Below are 17213 nucleotides of genomic sequence, written 5' to 3' on the forward strand. Positions count from 1 at the left end.
TCATCTAGCCCCACTATCAAATAGTATCATGCGTGCCAAGACTTCCCATGAGCTAGGTTAAAATAATCGGGTGATGATGTGATTAATAGAGGACAAACTTCAACAATACCAATTGATTTACATCAGTAAATGACAGACATTAAAGAAAGGCTAAATACTTAAAAGTCACAGCCAATTTGTATATTATAAATTATTTATGTGATGGGTATAACATGGGCACACAGTATTATAACTTAAGACAGAAAAGAGAAGATAGAATTTACCACTGCACACATATGGATGTTCTTTCATTTGTCCGAGAGCCAGAACTCAGAAGCACCAGACTCAGATTAGTTATGCAGGCTTTTCACTTAAATCCTCATAGCCAGCCTGTAATGGTGAGTTATATAGTTTACTTTTCACGCTTATATTGAATAGAAATTTACATACTATCTTCAAAACTTAACTATTGCTTGGAGATGGAATTGAGGCCAAAAACAATTATTTACTCAGAAACACAGAATACGCATTTTTCTCTTGATGCTGAAAATGTTCTGAGTAAATAATACTCTTAATAAGCACCTTATGGTGTTCAGAATAAACCCATGTTCAATGCCAGCGTATGGAGTAATATGCTGAATAACTCTCAACATAAATCCAATACTTAAAAAATTGTATGTAGCCCTGCATATAGTAAAGGCCATTACTGTTTACATTCAAGAGCCATCAATCTTAGGGTTACAATGTTCAGTTGTTTTTTTTAAACCGCAAAAGGAATTTTTTTTTAATTGCACAGGAGTTACATTAAAAAAAATATTTTCTCATCACACCAAGGAATTACTGTATACCGAACATAAAAACATGTCATAGGAGGCAGCCATGTGACTCAAAGTGCCAATGCCAGCTGAAAAGATCTGAAGGTTGTATAAAGTATACATACTTGAATAAAAAAATTATTTTGAAAAGGTCTTGTTGATACAACTTCCCTGTTATAGGTCTGTTCCCTTGTAAATAATGACACACCAGGTGTTCATCTAGGTACTGCTGAAAGGTAGAGGTAGTTCTAGGAGATTCATGCTCAGTTTTGCAATGGCAAGGAATACATGCTCTGCCAAGAATATATTTTGTAAATTAATTTAAAAAAGTGATTTCTGAAACTTTTGAGCAGGAAGTTCCGTAGCATCTCTGTATGAAAAGAACTCTCAACTGATCCTTTTAATTTTTGTTCACTAACCCCTTTTTGTTCAATAATGGAGATTGGCCTTTCCTATTCATCATGAGTCATAATGTCATAAAGTACTACAGCACAAAAACAGGCTCTTCAGCCCGTCCAGTCCATTCCAACCTTTTAATCTGCCTACAACCTACACCTGCACCATAGCCCACCATCCTGCTTCCATCCATATACATCTAAATTTCTCTTATATGTTGTGATTGAACCCGTATCCATCGCTTCTTCTGGCAACTCGTTCTAAACACATACCACCCTCAAAGTGAAGTAGTTCTCCCTAAAATTTCAGCTTTCACCCTTAACCTAGAACCTCTAGTTCTAGTCTCACCCATCTTCAGTGGAAAAAGCCTATTAGTACTTACCCTCATAATTTTGTATACCTCTATTAAATCACCCTCATTCTCCTACACTCCATGGGAAAAGGTCCTAACCTATTTAGGCTTTCCCTGTAATTCAGGTCCACAAGCTCTGGCAACATCCTTGGAAATTTTCTTTACACTCTTTCAATGCTATTGATATCCTTCCTGTAGATAGGTGACCAGAACTGTACACAATCCTCCAAATTTGGCCTCACCACTATCTTATACAACTTCATCATAACCTTCCAACTCCTGTACTCAGTACTTTGATTTATGAAGGCCACTGTGCCAAAAGCTTTCTTTACGACCCCATCCAAATCATTAATATAAATGACAAGCAACAATGGACCCAGCACTGGTCCCTGTGGCACACTACCAGTTACACTCCTTCAGTCAGAGAGGCAATCATCTACTATAACTCTCTGGCCTCTCCCACTAAGCTGATATTGTATCTAATTTACTACTTCATCCTGAATGCCAAGCGACTGAACCTCTAGACCGGCCTTCCATGTGCAACTTTGTCAAAAGCCTTCTAACGTCCAAGAAGACAACATCCACTACCTTTCATTCATGAACTTTCCTGGTAACTATCTAAAAAAACTCTGAGATTGGTTAGTTATAACCTACCATGCATAAAGCCACATTGATTATCCCAAATCAGGTCCAGCCTATCCAAATACTTAGACTATGTAACTTCTAATATCCTGCAATAATTTACCTACTACCGGCTTCAGGCTCACCAGCCTATAATTTAGTAGCTTATTCTTAAAAGTCTTTCTTGAGCAAAGGAAGAACATTAGCTATTCTCCATTCCTCTGACAACTCACCCGCAGCCAAGCATGTTTTAAATACCTCTGCAATTTCTACACTAGCTTTTCACATGGTCTGAGGGGACATCTGTTAGGCCGATAGGGACTGATCCATGCTAATTTGTCTCAAGTCAGCAAACACCTCCTCTCTGTAATCCAAATACGGTCCATAACCTGATAATGGCACCTGGGAGACAACATATCATCTGGGAATTTTTTTCTTGGAACCTTAAAACCTTCCGTCTGTTCCCCTAACCAAGGAATGCCTTATGACTACCGTTTGTCTCTTCTCTCCCCACGCTACCCTCCCCCCCCCACCCTGTACCCTTCCCTTGAGTTGCAGAGCCAGACTCAGTGCTAGAGACTTGACTACTGTGGCTTTCCTTTGCTCGGTGATCTGCCCAACAGTATCTGAAACAATATACTTGTCATTGAGGAAAGTTATCACAAAGGTTGCCTATCTCCTTTTCCTCTCCTGATGGTCACCCAGTTACCCATTTCGTACATTTACATCTGAATCTCCAGTTAATCAATCCCTCTAAATGCAGCCTACATTTAGACGACTCACTATTTTACAAACATTCCACATCCATTATATCTAGTCCTTTCAATATTCAATAGGTTTCAATTAAATACCCACCCTTCCCCTATATTCCTAAACTCCAGTAAGTATAGACTCAGAGCCATTAAAAGCTCCTTGTATGTTAAATATTTCATTCCTGGGATTCTTGTGATCCTCCTTTGGTACCTCTCCAATGTCAGCACATTCTCTCCTATATCAAGGGCCCAAAACTGCTCAAAATAGTGCAAATATGGTCTGGCTAATGCCTTATCAGCATTACATCCTTGTTTTACACTCTGGTCCTCTCAGAATGAATGCTAACATTGCATTTGCCTTCCTTACTGATTTGGATGTGAATGCATAAGGATTGATCAGCAAGTTTGCAAATAACACAATATTAGGTGTTGTTGATAGTGAAGGTTATCATAAATTACAAGAGGATCTTTATTAGTTAAGGAAGTGGGTCCAGTTGATTGTGAGATGATGCATTTTGGAAAGTGAAACCAGCCTAAGACTTTTACCATGAGCAGTAGACACTAGGGAGTGTAATGTAGCAGTGGGACTGAGGTGTACAAGTGTATTATTCATTCAAAGTGATGTCTAAGGTAGACAGGGTGTCAAAAAAAAGTGTTTAGTATGCTGGTCATTATTAGTCATGGCATTGATTTTTGGAGTTGGAACATTATGGTGCAGATGTGCAAGTTGTTGGTGAGGCCACACTTGGAGTACCATGTAGTTTTGGTCATCATATGATAGGAAAGATGTGATAATTGGAACGAGTATAAAAAAAGATTTATTTACAAGAATGGTACTAGAGAGCCTATGTATAGCAGAGGCTCGTCAGACAAGATCTTTATTGATTAGAACATAGGAGAATTTCTTCATAGAAATAATGAAAATCATGAAAGGCATTGATAAAGTAGACAGTAACAGCTTTTTTCACAACATAAGGGAAACTAAAACTAGAGGGTATAAGTTTAGAATGAGAGGGAAAAGTTTTAAAAGGAATCTAAGGAGTGGTTAGTGCGACACTATTAGAGCTCGGGCACTATCTGTAAGGTCTTTGTACATTCTTCCCCTGACAGTGTGGATTTCCTCCAGATGCTCCGGTTTCATCACTCAGTCCAAAGATGTACTGGTTAGTAGGAATAGGTCATTGTAAATTATCCTGTGATTAAGCTAATGTTAAATACAATGGTGCTAGAAAGTTTGTATAAACCCTGTAAAATTTTCTCCATTTCTGCATAAATATGACCTAAAATGGGATCAGATCTTCATGCAAGCCCTAAAACTAGATAAAGGGAACAGAATTAAATAAATAACACAAAAACCATTATACTGGTTCATCTATTTATTGAGAAAAATGATCCAACATCACTTGTATTTATTGGAAAAAGTATGTGCACCTTTGCTTTCAGTAACTGATGTGACCCATTTGTACAGCAATAACTCCAATCAAACGCTTCCGGTAACTGTTGATCAGTCCTGCACATTAGCTTGGAGGAATTTTAGGCCATTCGTCTTTACAAAACTGCTTCAACTCTGGGATGTTCGTGGGCTTCCTTGCATGAACTGCTTGCTTCAACAACATTTCTACAGGATTAAGGTCAGGACTTTGACTCAGCCAAAACAGGCATTTTCTTCTTTTTAAACCATTCTGTTGATTTACTCGTCATTCAGATCATTGCCTTGTTGCATTATCCGACTTCTATTAAGCTTCAGGTGACGGACTGCTACCCTGACATTCACCTGTAAAATGTCTTGATACAATTTTGAATTCATTGTTCCATCAACGATTGCGAGCTGTCCAGGCCTTGAGGCAACAAAGCAGCCCCAACCCATGATGCTCCTTCCACTATGCTTCACAGTTGAGATGAGGTTTTGGTGTTGGTGTGCAGTGCCCTTTTTCCTCCATTCAAAGCCATGTGCATTTCTGCCAAAAAGTTCAATTCTTATCTCATCTGTTTTTGATTGAGGCATGGCGCACATAAGCAGATCTTTCTTGAGAAGAGCTGGCTCCGTCAGTAACCTGACTTTATGTGTCTTTTTTTTTTAAATAGTGCAGGGCACCTCTACAACCCACACCTCCAATCTCAGCTCATTGATTGGAACACATGACTCCAAATAGCTTTTGCAGAAGGCATTACCCCAGAGGTTCACATACTTTTTCCAACAAATACATGTGATATTGGTTCATTTTTCTCAATAAGTAAATTAAGTTTAATGTTTTTTGTGTTATTTATTTAATTGAGTTCTCTATCTAGTTTTATAATTTATGTAAATATCTAATCATATTTTAGATTATATTAAAAACAAAAAACTTTTTCAGAGGGTGGTTAGTATATGGAATGAGTTGCCAGAATAAGTGGTTGAAGCTGTATTACAATTTAAGAAGTACTTGGATAAATACATGGAGGGGCGGGGCTTAAAGGGATATGGACTGAATTCAGAAAACTGATTTGCTGGACCCATGGTGGGCACCACAGTTGGCATGCGCTGGTGGGGCCAAAGGGCTTGTATCATGCTGTACTGCACTATGACTGATTAAAAAAAAAGCTATTCCACATGCTTTCTTAACCACTTTAACAAGTTACATTAACCTCTTTTGGAGATCAATGCACAGATTCCCTATATTCCTCAACATTTCTTACTATCCCAATATTTATTGTTCCTTTGAGGGTGACAATGAAGAATTGAGAAACTATGTAAATTAGTGAACGTTAAACCTGATAAATCCCAAAGTATTTCCCAGAATTTTGGGAGGGGTGGTGTCAGAAATAATGGATGATCTGAGCATCATCTCTCCAGTTCTATTGGTTCTGGAACTGTTCCTGTAAAGTGAAAAGCAGCAAAGGTGTGACTGAGAATGCAGAGAAGGAGATACAAGTCAGTAAATGAGAGCATAGCAGATGGACTATAATGTGGAAAAATGACAGATTTATCCACTTTGGTGAACATGATAAAAATGCAGAGCACTTTTTAAATGTTAAGTGATTGAGTGGTAGTAATATTCAAAGGAACTTAGTTGTATTTGTGCATAAGCTGTTGAAGGACAACACAGAGACAGAGGTGAAGCAAATGAGTATGTTTTCCTTTATTATGAGAGGATTTAAATGCAGGACTATACAAGTCTTACCCAAAAGAACAATTGCCATAGAGGGAATATAGTGAAGATTTATGGTTCAAAGAATACTGTAGCTGGTTTGTCATACAAGGAGATACTGAATAATCTGGGATAATATTCTCTAGAGTTTAGTAAAATGAGGGGTAATTGCACCAAGATATAAAATTTCATTAAGCAATTCACAGGTTGGTCAGAATTACTTCAGAATAGGGATAGGCTATTAGGGATTGACATATGAACATTATTACTCAGAAGCTGGTGAATCTTTGGTATTTGTAATCCTAGCCATGTGTGGTGGTGGTGATGATCCATTGTGTTATTTCTAAACACACATTGGTGACACCATAAAGTGCATGGAATCTGGCCCTGAGGCTGACAGAAATCCAGTTTCCAGTCAACAAACACATGATGATCATTACCCTCCATCTCATGGAGCCTACTTGCCACTTCATTTGAATTCTTGGGACATTTACTTTTTGATCAGTTCATCATATAGAACATTAAGTGTCATCAACATTTTCGAATGAAGTTAACGAATATTCAGATATCAAATCTGGTTAATAAATGGTAAGAGCAGTTGTTCTGGCAAATTATGACTTGGATCTGTCCCCTTGCACATCAGTAATGATTCTGATATCTCATGAATGTTTGAGGAAAGATTGCACAGCACTTTTCTGTAAAATCCAACTAAATCACATGTAGGATTTGCTCCTTGGGAGCAATAATGTGATCAAATTTGCACCTTAAGTCATCAAAAATATTTTCACCTTTCCATCTTCATTGAGAAGTTTCAGTTTCTCTCGCAAATAAACTTTCCTCATTATGGAGAACTTAAAATCAGGTCAATTTGCTGCTTCTAAAAGAAATTTGACTCAGGCATTCACTTATGTTATCCTCTCCACCCAGTCATTCCAAAGTAAAATTAATTGAAGCATGTATACTTTGCAAACCAAGGATAATCAATTTTGATTAAGAAAATTAGTTAAGCTCCTTCAGATGCTAGTTATCCACTTAAACTTCATGAAATGATTGAAAGCACAATGGAAATTTTAGTCCTTCCAACAGCCAGGATGATGGACATGACCTATGACAGTTCTGAAATCTTTGTTTTTTTTGTTAGATAACACTCTTGTGATTTTGTTTCAATTCAGCAAAATAGCTAATAGATGCACTCTCTGGCAGAAAACAAAAAGTGCAATAGAAATGAAATTTATCTTATAAATAAAGCAATTTCTCAGAGAAGCATGCCAAAGGAAAACTAGGAAAGACAAGGTGATTTCAAAAATATGCAAAGCCTATTGCAACAGTAGAGCTAACTACTTAATTTGGCCAAATAATTGAAATTTAAATTTATTCTGCAACATTTTAAGAAATGTGCATTTTGTACAGCACTTCAAGGTTCTGGGATATACAAAAACTCCTAAAAGCTGCCAATTTACTTTTGAAAAAGTTTAGTGTCACATTCTGCAAAACATGACATCCAAATGTGGATAGTGAAATTCACAAAAAGCATCAAGATTAACAAACAGACATACATTTTAATGAGTTCACCAGGAAATTTTTTTTGTTCTTCAAAAGACACCATAGTATCATAATATTCAACTGCAATTATAACTGGTGTTTCTATCTAATTAGGAGAAATGCATAAATGTTTTATTTAGCAGTCTTGTGCAGATATGCACAGGTATCGTAATTAAATTTATTCTTTAGGTTAAGTGGAGTTAGAGAGCAGGGGGAAAGAAAGTGTGCACGTAAAGTGGCCACTTTATTTGGTACACCTGTTCATTAATGCAATTATCTAATTAGCCAATCACATGGCAGCAACTCAATGCATAAAAGCACACAGACATGGTCAAGACGTCAGTTGTTATTCAGACCAAACATCAAAATGGGGAAGAAATGTTATTTAAGTAACTTTGACCATGGAATGATTGTTGGTGCCAGACAGGATGATTTGAGTATCTCAGAAACTGCCGATCTCTAAGGATTTTCATGTGCAACAGTCTCAAGGCGTTACAAGAATGATGCGGGGGGAAAAAATACAGTGAATGCAGACCTGTGGGTGAAAATGCCTCCTTAATGAGAGAGATGGGTGAATTGCCAGACTGGTTCAAGCTGACAGGAATGACACAGTAACACAAATAATCACGCATTACAACATAGGTGCGCTGAAAAGCATCTCTGAATGCACAACATATCGAACCTTGAAGTGGATGGGCTACAGCAGCAGAAGACCACACTGGGCTCCACTCCTGTACCTAATAAAGTGACCACTGAATATATACGATCAAGTCCTTGATTTACAATTATATATCCAATTACAGGACATGGTCACACGGTCTGCACTGAATTTTCATAAGAACAATAGTTATTTCAATCACAGTTCCTTTTCCCGAAGCTCTGTATTTCACCACACACCTTCCATCCTTTATCTAATACCACCTTGGAAGACAACATTTTATCTTTCAGATTGTGAATTGCCGATCACAACTATTCACACTTATCATTGGTTAATTGGCAGTCACCTTCAATCTGTATCCCTTACTGCTGATCTTTTCATTAAATAAAATGACCTTCATCCATTTTACCCGCACACTTTGAACCAACCTAACAAATTACCATTCACAAGGATAGTCCGGATAAGCTACATGCAAAGTCTTCCCTTCTGTGTAGCTGACCTTTGTGTAAATACTTATTGAAGTATATGAACTTGATTTTCACATTATTTTTTGTGCTAAAATAGGGCAGTTTACCTAGCGGAAAACTGTTATTGACTTGAACATTTTCATTTGTCTAAATACAAGCAGAGATCTGAGAAAAGGTGATATAGCAACAATTTTGGTCTACCCAGAAACACCTATCATCTACACTATAATTTGAACAAGATAGTTTTCCCACAATAATGAAACAGTACTTTAATATGCCCTTGCTCCATTACTCCTGACCTATTTCTGACCTTTTGATGAGGTCTTATCCGGAGACAGATTTTCAAAGTAAGGGTCAAATCATCCTTACCTAACATTTTGTTTTATATCTTCACTTAATTTGCAATTAATCATAAGTTTCTGATAGAATATTAAGGGCCAAAATGATTAAGTGTGCAATTTTAGTAAAGTCAGGCTTAAGTCTAAGCTCATTCAAATGCAAAAGCTTCCAAATGCCACAACATCGTGTAGCATTAATATTGATTTACAACAGTGTTTAACAAAGGACAGCCAAATATGAAATCTATAATTCTATGAAGAAATAAAAGGCCGATGGATGTTTTGTGTAAGTAATTTTAAGACACTGGTACAGTGCTACTTAAAATATTATTAAGAAAAGAAAGATGCATGCAATTGGGCGCACAACGTCAAATAGTTAAAGAGGAAAGTTGGGATGTTAAATAATGGTTTTCCTCAAGCAGCATTACAAGCATTTTATGAATATTTTTACTGAAGTAATAATAGGGAAAATTACTTCCATTTGTCATGGCCATGTGGACATACATAAGTGATCATGATTAAAAGAAATATTTAATTATGTACCCAGTCTTGAAGAAATGTGTCTTCTGGAACAAGAGGTGGAGGAGGAGGTTTAAAAGCATTTAAAACACTAATTTAAAAGATAGGATATAGGTTAAAATCAAGGACAGTCTTCTCTGTTAGATTCTATGATTCAAACTCCCTCAAACATTGTGAGATTAGAGATTACCAACATTTTTATTTACTCTCCTCTGCCTATACAGTATAGTTTCACAATTAAAGTCATAAAATGAAAACATTGGAAACAGACATTTTCTCTTGCACCTACAAAACCAATACCTAGTTTGGCTATGTATATATAATTTTTTTAAAAATTTGCATTACCAATGATATCCTCTTTTCGGCAATCCTTCTCTTTGGATAAGCAGCCGGGAAACAAGTGTCTTGCTCAAGGCATGTTTGAAAATTGACACTGCTGATAATGCAGCTCTCCTTCTGTTATTTAGCATCAGCATAGCTTATACATTCATGTCATAAAATAAAATTTGTACAAACCAACAGGATGACACCTACAGATATTTGATTTCATGGTTGATGTGATGAGATGACATCTTGAGTAAACTACTTGCTGTAAGAAAAATTCTGGTAGTCAAAACAGGATGGTGAATATTTGAAAAAGAGATAAAGCACTATTGTGTTCTTGAAAAAGGGACGTGACTACTTGACCTCGATTTTCTTTCTGACCACCCGTGAAATAATAGACATTAGAAGCCAAAAACAACAGACTCTTCTTGTGGGCATATCACAAAGTGAGTGAAAGATTTCTTAACTAGTACATGATTGAAATTTTAAGAACTGATTATTTCATTTCAAAGTGAAAGCATCTAACAATACAACTTAAAAACATCTGCTTTGGGAATCTGAAGAAATCTACACTCAATTACCATCAGCTTATAACCTGTAGCACCAGAGGTCCCAACTAGAACAATGCTATACTATGATATGGAATACCAACTGTTCCATGGCTAGACTGCATTTTAGGAAAACTGATCACTTGGCTGACTTCTAACTGCGCATAGGCAGAGACTAAAGAACAAGGCTCCAAAGATAAGAACAACGAAGAGGTAGTCACGACAGGCAGAGCAGTAACTATGGGATTGCCTTGAGTCAGTAAACTGGGCATGTTCAATGACTCAGAAATGGATCTGAATGAATACACAACAGTTGTCACGGACTTTATAAAGACAGTCACAGACAAGTGTGTCCCCATAAAATCAGTCTCCCCCAATCAAGAGATCTGCAATCTGCTAAGGGCCAGATTGGAGTCATTCAGATCTAGCAACCAAGTAAGATACAAGAGATCCAGGTACGATCTCCAGAAAGCCATCTCACAGGCAAAGTGGCAATTCCTGACTAAACTTGAACCACTGAAGGGTGCTCAACAGCTGTGGCAGGGATTGAAGGTATCACCTCTTAGAAAGTGAAATCAAGTGTCAACAAGGCTGAACTTCCTGATGAGCTCAGTGCTTTCTGTGCTCATTTTGACCATCAAAACATGGAGGAAGCTTCACAAACTTCCACAGACCCCAATGACCCTATGATTTCAGTCTCTGAAATCGACGTGAGATCATCCTTCAGGATGGTGAACCTATAGAAAATATCCAGCCCACACAGGGTACCTGGCCGAGCACTAAAGACCTGTGCTGATCAACTGGCTGGAGTATTCAGCAATATCTTTAACCTCTCACTTTAGCAGTCTGAGGTACCCACCTGCTTCAAACTGGCTTCAGTCACACCGGTGCTGAAGAAGAATGTGGTAACCTGCCTCAATGACAATCGTCATTACATCCACAGTAATGAAGTATTTTGAGAGGTTGGTGATGAAACACATCAACTTTTTCCCTGAGATGTGACTTGGAACCTCTCCAATTTGCCTATTGGCACAAAAGGTCAACAGCAGATACCATTTCATTGGCTCTTCACTCAACCCAGGAACATCTGGACACCAAAGAAGCTAACATCAGGATGCTCTTTATCAACTACAGCTCTGCGTTCAACACTATCATCCCCTCAAAACTAATCAATAAGCTTCAAGATCTTGGCCTCAATACTTTCTTGTACAATTGGATACTCGATTTCCTCACTTCTAGACTCCAGTCAGTTCCAATTGGCAACAACATCTCCATCAGCACAGGTGCATCACAAGGCTGCTCTACCCATTTACACTTTTGACTGTGGCTAGGCATGGCTCCAATGCCATATTTAAGTTTGCTGACGACACCACTGCTGTTGGCCAATTCAAAGTTGGTGACAAATCAGCAGAAAGGAGGGAGACTGAAAATCTGGCTGAGTAGTGCCACAACACCCTCTCACTCAACGACAGCAGGACTAAGAAGCTGATTATTGACTTGAGCAGAAGAAAACCAAAGGTCCATGAGCCAGTCCTCATCAGGGTATTAGAAATGGAAGGTTCAGCAACTTCAAATTCCTCAGTGCTATCATTTCAGAGGATCTGTTCTGGGACCAGCAAATAAGTGCAATTACAAAGAAAGCCTGGCAGTGCCTCTACTTCCCCAGAAGTCTGCAAAGATTCGGCATGACATCTAAGACTTCGGCAAACCTCTACAGATGTGTAGTGGAGAATATATTGACAGGCTGCATCACAGCCTGGTATGGAAACACCAATGCCCTTAAATGGAAAATCTCCCCACTACTTAGCACATCTACATGGAATTCTGTTGCAGGAAAGCAGTATCCATCATCAGGGAACCCCACCACCCATCCATCATCAAGGACCCCTATCACCCACACGATGCTCTCTTCTCACTGCTGCCATCAGGAAGAAGATACAGGAGCCTCAGGACTCACGCTACCAGGTTCAGGAACTGTTATTAACCCTCAACCATCATGCTCTTGAACCAAAGGGGAGAAATTCATTCAACTTCACTTGCCGCATCACTAAACTGTTCCCACAACCCATGGACTCACTTTCAGGGACTTTTCATCTCATGTTCTCAATATTTATTGCTTATTTGTTTAATATTACTTTCTCTATTGCATTTGCACAGTTTGTTGAATCTTGCACATTATTTGTTTGTCTGCCTTGTTGGGTGCAGTCTTTCAAATTGTATTATAGTTCTCAGACTTACTGAGTATCCCTGCAAGAAAATGAATCTCAGGGTTGTAGATGGTGACATACACAGGTCGACCTTCACTAATCTGACTGCCTGTAATCCGGTTCCTTTGATAATCCAGCACAGATTATGCTTAATGTGATCCTTCTGTAATTCGGCATTTTCACTAATCCGGCACTCCTCAGGTCCCAATAGTGCCGGATTAGTGAAGGTCGACTTGTATATACTTTGTCAATAAATTTTCTTTAACTTTGTGATGTGTGATAAACTGATAAGAAAAATAGCTGGGAGAGTGGAGGATCAAGTAAAAATAACCATTCCAGTTTATGAAATAAACCAGTCACTGTGGATTTCAGTCTATCCTTCATGTCAAATGCAGTCTACTACCTCAGACCGCCATATGAAACAAGCGTTTTCAAAGACAACATAGTTAACTTAAACAAATAAGCAGCTAACAACAGGTCACTAGCTTTTGCTATTCAAGTTTTAAATTTATTTTCATTAAATAATCAAATAATTTTAACAGCCTAAATTAGGATTTTTCCTCAATAATGGTAAAATACTTCAAAATTTTCATTGTAAACATTTACTCAATTCCACGCAGTTAATTAAACAAGTAGGTTTCCTTCACTGTGAAAGCCCGCTTTAATTCAGCAAGCATTCAAATAAAATATTTTCACTAATCCCAAATTCTTTCAGGTATATTATTTGCATGCATACATCTACCAATGACTCTCAAAGGTTGCTTTGGCCAAATAACAATAATAAGGAAAACTTGGAAGCACAAATAAATACTGATGTGTAGTGATTATCAGTAAGTTCTAATAGTAAACCTGTGTGTGGAACCTTGAGGAAATTATCAGCTAAGGACTATATTATAAAAACAAAGCAGAATGGTGCCCATTCAAAGTTTGAATTTGTAATGAAATGTTTGGAACATGTGTTGTAATAATAAGGAAAACATACAAGTAATTATGTCATTTTGTCGATTTAACCTTTATGATATTCATTCAAGTGGGTATAGTTTATTAAAATGCACATTTTTATTCATGCAGCAACAACAGCAGGACATCATCTTTAATAGATGCTACTGAAAAACTGTTTTTCAATTTAAAATTCACTCAGTTGGCACTGTTATGCATTAAACTCTGCCAAAATCAATTCAGGAAATTTCACATTTTACAAGCATTTATAAAATGTCACCCTTAGAGTCAGGGTACAGCACAGAAACAAGCCCTTCGGCCTATCTAGTGCAGGCCAAAATCATTTAAGCTGCCTACTCACATCGACCTGCTCCGGGACCACAGCCCTCTGTGTCCCTACTATCCATGTACCTATCCAAACTACTCTAAACCATTGAAATCGAACTCACATGCACCACTTATGCTGGCAGCTCATTCCACACTCTCATGACCCTCTGAATGAAGAAGTTCCGCTCATATTCCTGTTAAACCAGGGGTCCCCAACCTTTTTTGCACTGCAGACCGGTTTAATATTGACAATATTCTTGCGGACCAGCCGACCAGCTGGGGTGGGGGAGGGGCGGGGGTGTTCAAGTAGGGTTAAGCTCACCTCAGCATGTCTTTTACAATTAGGGTTGCCAACTTGCTCACTCCCAAATAAGGGACAAAAGTAGCAGTCAAATACGGAACACTTGGGTTTACCCTGAGAAAGACTACCATGACCATGAAGCCTTGCATGGGCACCTCTGCGCGCATGCGCATGTGTGCTGATTTTTTCCCTCAAATCAGTTTTGGCTTAATCTTCCTGACTATACTGTACATACATTATTTCTACTTTATATAGGCTGTATATTAATCATATTATTCGTGCTTTTACTATATGCTAGTGTTATTTTAGGTTTTTTGTGTTATTTGGTATGATTTGGTAGGTTATTTTTTGGGTCTGGGAACGCTCAAAATTTTTTCCCATATAAATGAATGGTAATTGCTTCTTCGCTTTACGCCATTTCGGCACGAAAGGTTTCATAGGAATGCTCTACCTTAGCGGGGGAAATACAGGACAAGGGTGGTCCCAGAATGGGAGAAACCAATTTAGCCCAATATACGGGATGTCCTGGCAAGACAGTTGGCAACCCAATGTTCAAGTTCAACAGTGCGTGACAAGGAATGAGGAAAGGTGCAGCTGACTCATATCGTTTCCTCGCGGCCCGGTGGTTGGGGACCGCTGTGTTAAACTACCTTTCACCCTTAACCCATGACCTCTGGTTGTAGTTCTACCCAACATCAGTGGGAAAAGCCTGCTTGCATTTACCCCATCTATACCCCTCTAAATTTTGTATACCTCCATCATATCTCCTCTCAATCTTCTACATTCTAAAGAATACAGTCCTAATCTATTCAATCTTTCTTTATAATTCAGGTTATCCTTAAAATTCAGCAACATCCTTGTGAATTTTTTCTGTACATTCAACTTTGTTTAGACCTCACCAACATCTTATACAACTTCAACATAGCATTCCACCTCCAGTACTCAATACTTTGATTCATGAAAACTAAGGTGCCAAAAGCTTTCTTTATAACCCTATCTACCTATGATGCTACTTTCAACAAATTATGGGTCTGTATTCCCAGATCACTTTGCTGTACCACACTCAATGCCCTATTGTTTACTGTACAACACCTCCCCTAGTTAGTCCTACAAAAATGCAAAACCTCATACTTGTCTGCATTAAATTCCGTCAGCCATTTTTCAGACCAATTTTCCAGCTAATGCAGACCCCTCTGCAAGTCATGATAGCCTTCCTCACTGTCCACTACACCCCCAATCTTGGTGTCATCCACAAATCTGCTGATCCGGTTTACCACATTATCATCCAGATCATTGATATAGATAACAAACAGCAAAGGACCCAGCACCAATCCCTGTGGTACACCACTAGTCACAAGCCTCCAGTCAGAGAGGCAATCATCTACTACCACTCTCTGGCTTCTTCCACGAAGCCAATGTCCAATCCAATTCATTATCTCATCCTGAATGCCAACAACTGAATCTTCTTGACCAGCCTCCTACATGGGAACTTCTCAAATGCCTTGCTGAAGTCCATGTAGACAACATCCATTACATTACCTTCATCCCCTTTCCTGGTAACTTTGAAAAACTCTAAAATTGGTTAGACATGACCTCCTGCACACGAAGCCATGCTGACTATTGTTAATCAGTCCATGTCTATCCAAATACTTATATATCCAGTCTCTTAGAACACCTTACAATAACTTTCCCACAACTGATATCAGACTTAATGGCCTATAATTTCAAGGTTTATGTTTAGAGCCTTTTTTAAACAGCAGAACAACATTGGCCATCCTTCATTCCTATGGTGCCTCTCCTTTCACTAAGGATGTTTTAAATATCTCTGCTAGGGCCCCAGCAACTTCTGCACTTGCTCTCATAGGGTCCAAGGAAACACCCTGAGAGGCCCTGGGGATTTATCCCACCCTAAATTACCTCGGGGTAGCAAACACCTCCTTCTCTGTAATCTGTACAGTGTCCATGAAGCTGATGCTGTTTTGCCTCACTTCTAAACACTCTGTGCCCATCTCCTGAGTCAATACAGATATAGAATTAATTTCAGATCTCCCCCATCTGTCTGGCTCCACGCATGGATTACCATTCTGTCTTCCAGAGGACCAATTTTGTCCCGTGCAATCCTTTTGCTCTTAACATATCTGTAGAATCTCTCAGGATTCTCCTTCACCTTATCTGCTAGTGCAACTTCATGTCTTCTTTTAGCCCTGATTTCTTTAAGTGTTTTCTTGCATTTCTTGTGTTCCATAAGGATCTCATTTGTTCCTACTTGCCTCTACCTGCTATGCATCTCTTTCCTTCTTTATCAGAGCCTCAATATTTCTTGAAAACCTGTTGTCCTTACCTTTTATTCTGACAGGCATAAATAAATTTTGTACTCTCAAAATTTCACTTTTGAAAGCCTCCTAATTACCAAATACACCTTTGCCAGAAAAAAGCCTATCCCAATCCACGCCTGCCAGGTTATTTCTAATTCCATCAAAACTGGCCTTCCTCCAATTTGGAACCTCAACCCACAGACCAGACCTATATTTTTGCACATTTACTTTGAAGCTAGTGGCATTGTGGTCACTGGATGCAAAGTGTTCCCCTACACAAACTTCGAACACCTGCCCTGTCTCATTTAACAGCAGATCTAGTACCGCACACTCTCTCATTGGAACCTCTGCATACTGATGAAGGGAACTTTCCTGAACACATTTGACAAACTCTATCCCATCTAATTCTTTTACAACATAAGGTTCCCAGTCAATATGTGGAAAGTTAAAATTACCCAACAACTTTATATTTTTCGCAAGAGTCTATGATCTCTTTACAAATGTGTTCCTCTAGATCCCTAGGGTGGTCTGTAATATGGCCCCATTAACACAGTCATACCTTCTTGAAGTGTCACCTAAATTAGAGGAAAGTTATAAAATTCAACCAAAAATAAAAGGCAAGATAATAAAATAGGTCTACATGGTCAAATTCATAACCAGCATTTCAATTTATACACAAGTGAAC

General features: G+C 38.4%; 1 protein-coding gene across 5 annotated transcripts in view; it reads right to left on the reverse strand.

Annotated features, from left to right (window-relative positions):
• cdk8 (cyclin dependent kinase 8) overlaps window positions 1-17213 on the reverse strand; it is a 116262-nt gene that overhangs the window by 49805 nt on the left and 49244 nt on the right. The window contains exon 1 of one of the 5 annotated variants that reach the window (XM_072263003.1): window positions 264-333. The exons of the other annotated variants lie outside the window; for them this stretch is intronic. Coding sequence (XP_072119104.1) covers window positions 264-275 — 12 coding nt within the window. The 5' untranslated portion in view covers window positions 276-333. Of the gene's footprint in view, window positions 1-263; window positions 334-17213 lie in introns of those variants that run through there. 5 annotated transcript variants of the gene reach the window in all.

The sequence above is a fragment of the Mobula birostris genome, chromosome 7 (genome assembly GCF_030028105.1).
Source record: "Mobula birostris isolate sMobBir1 chromosome 7, sMobBir1.hap1, whole genome shotgun sequence".
Classification (NCBI taxonomy): Eukaryota; Metazoa; Chordata; class Chondrichthyes; order Myliobatiformes; family Myliobatidae; genus Mobula; species Mobula birostris.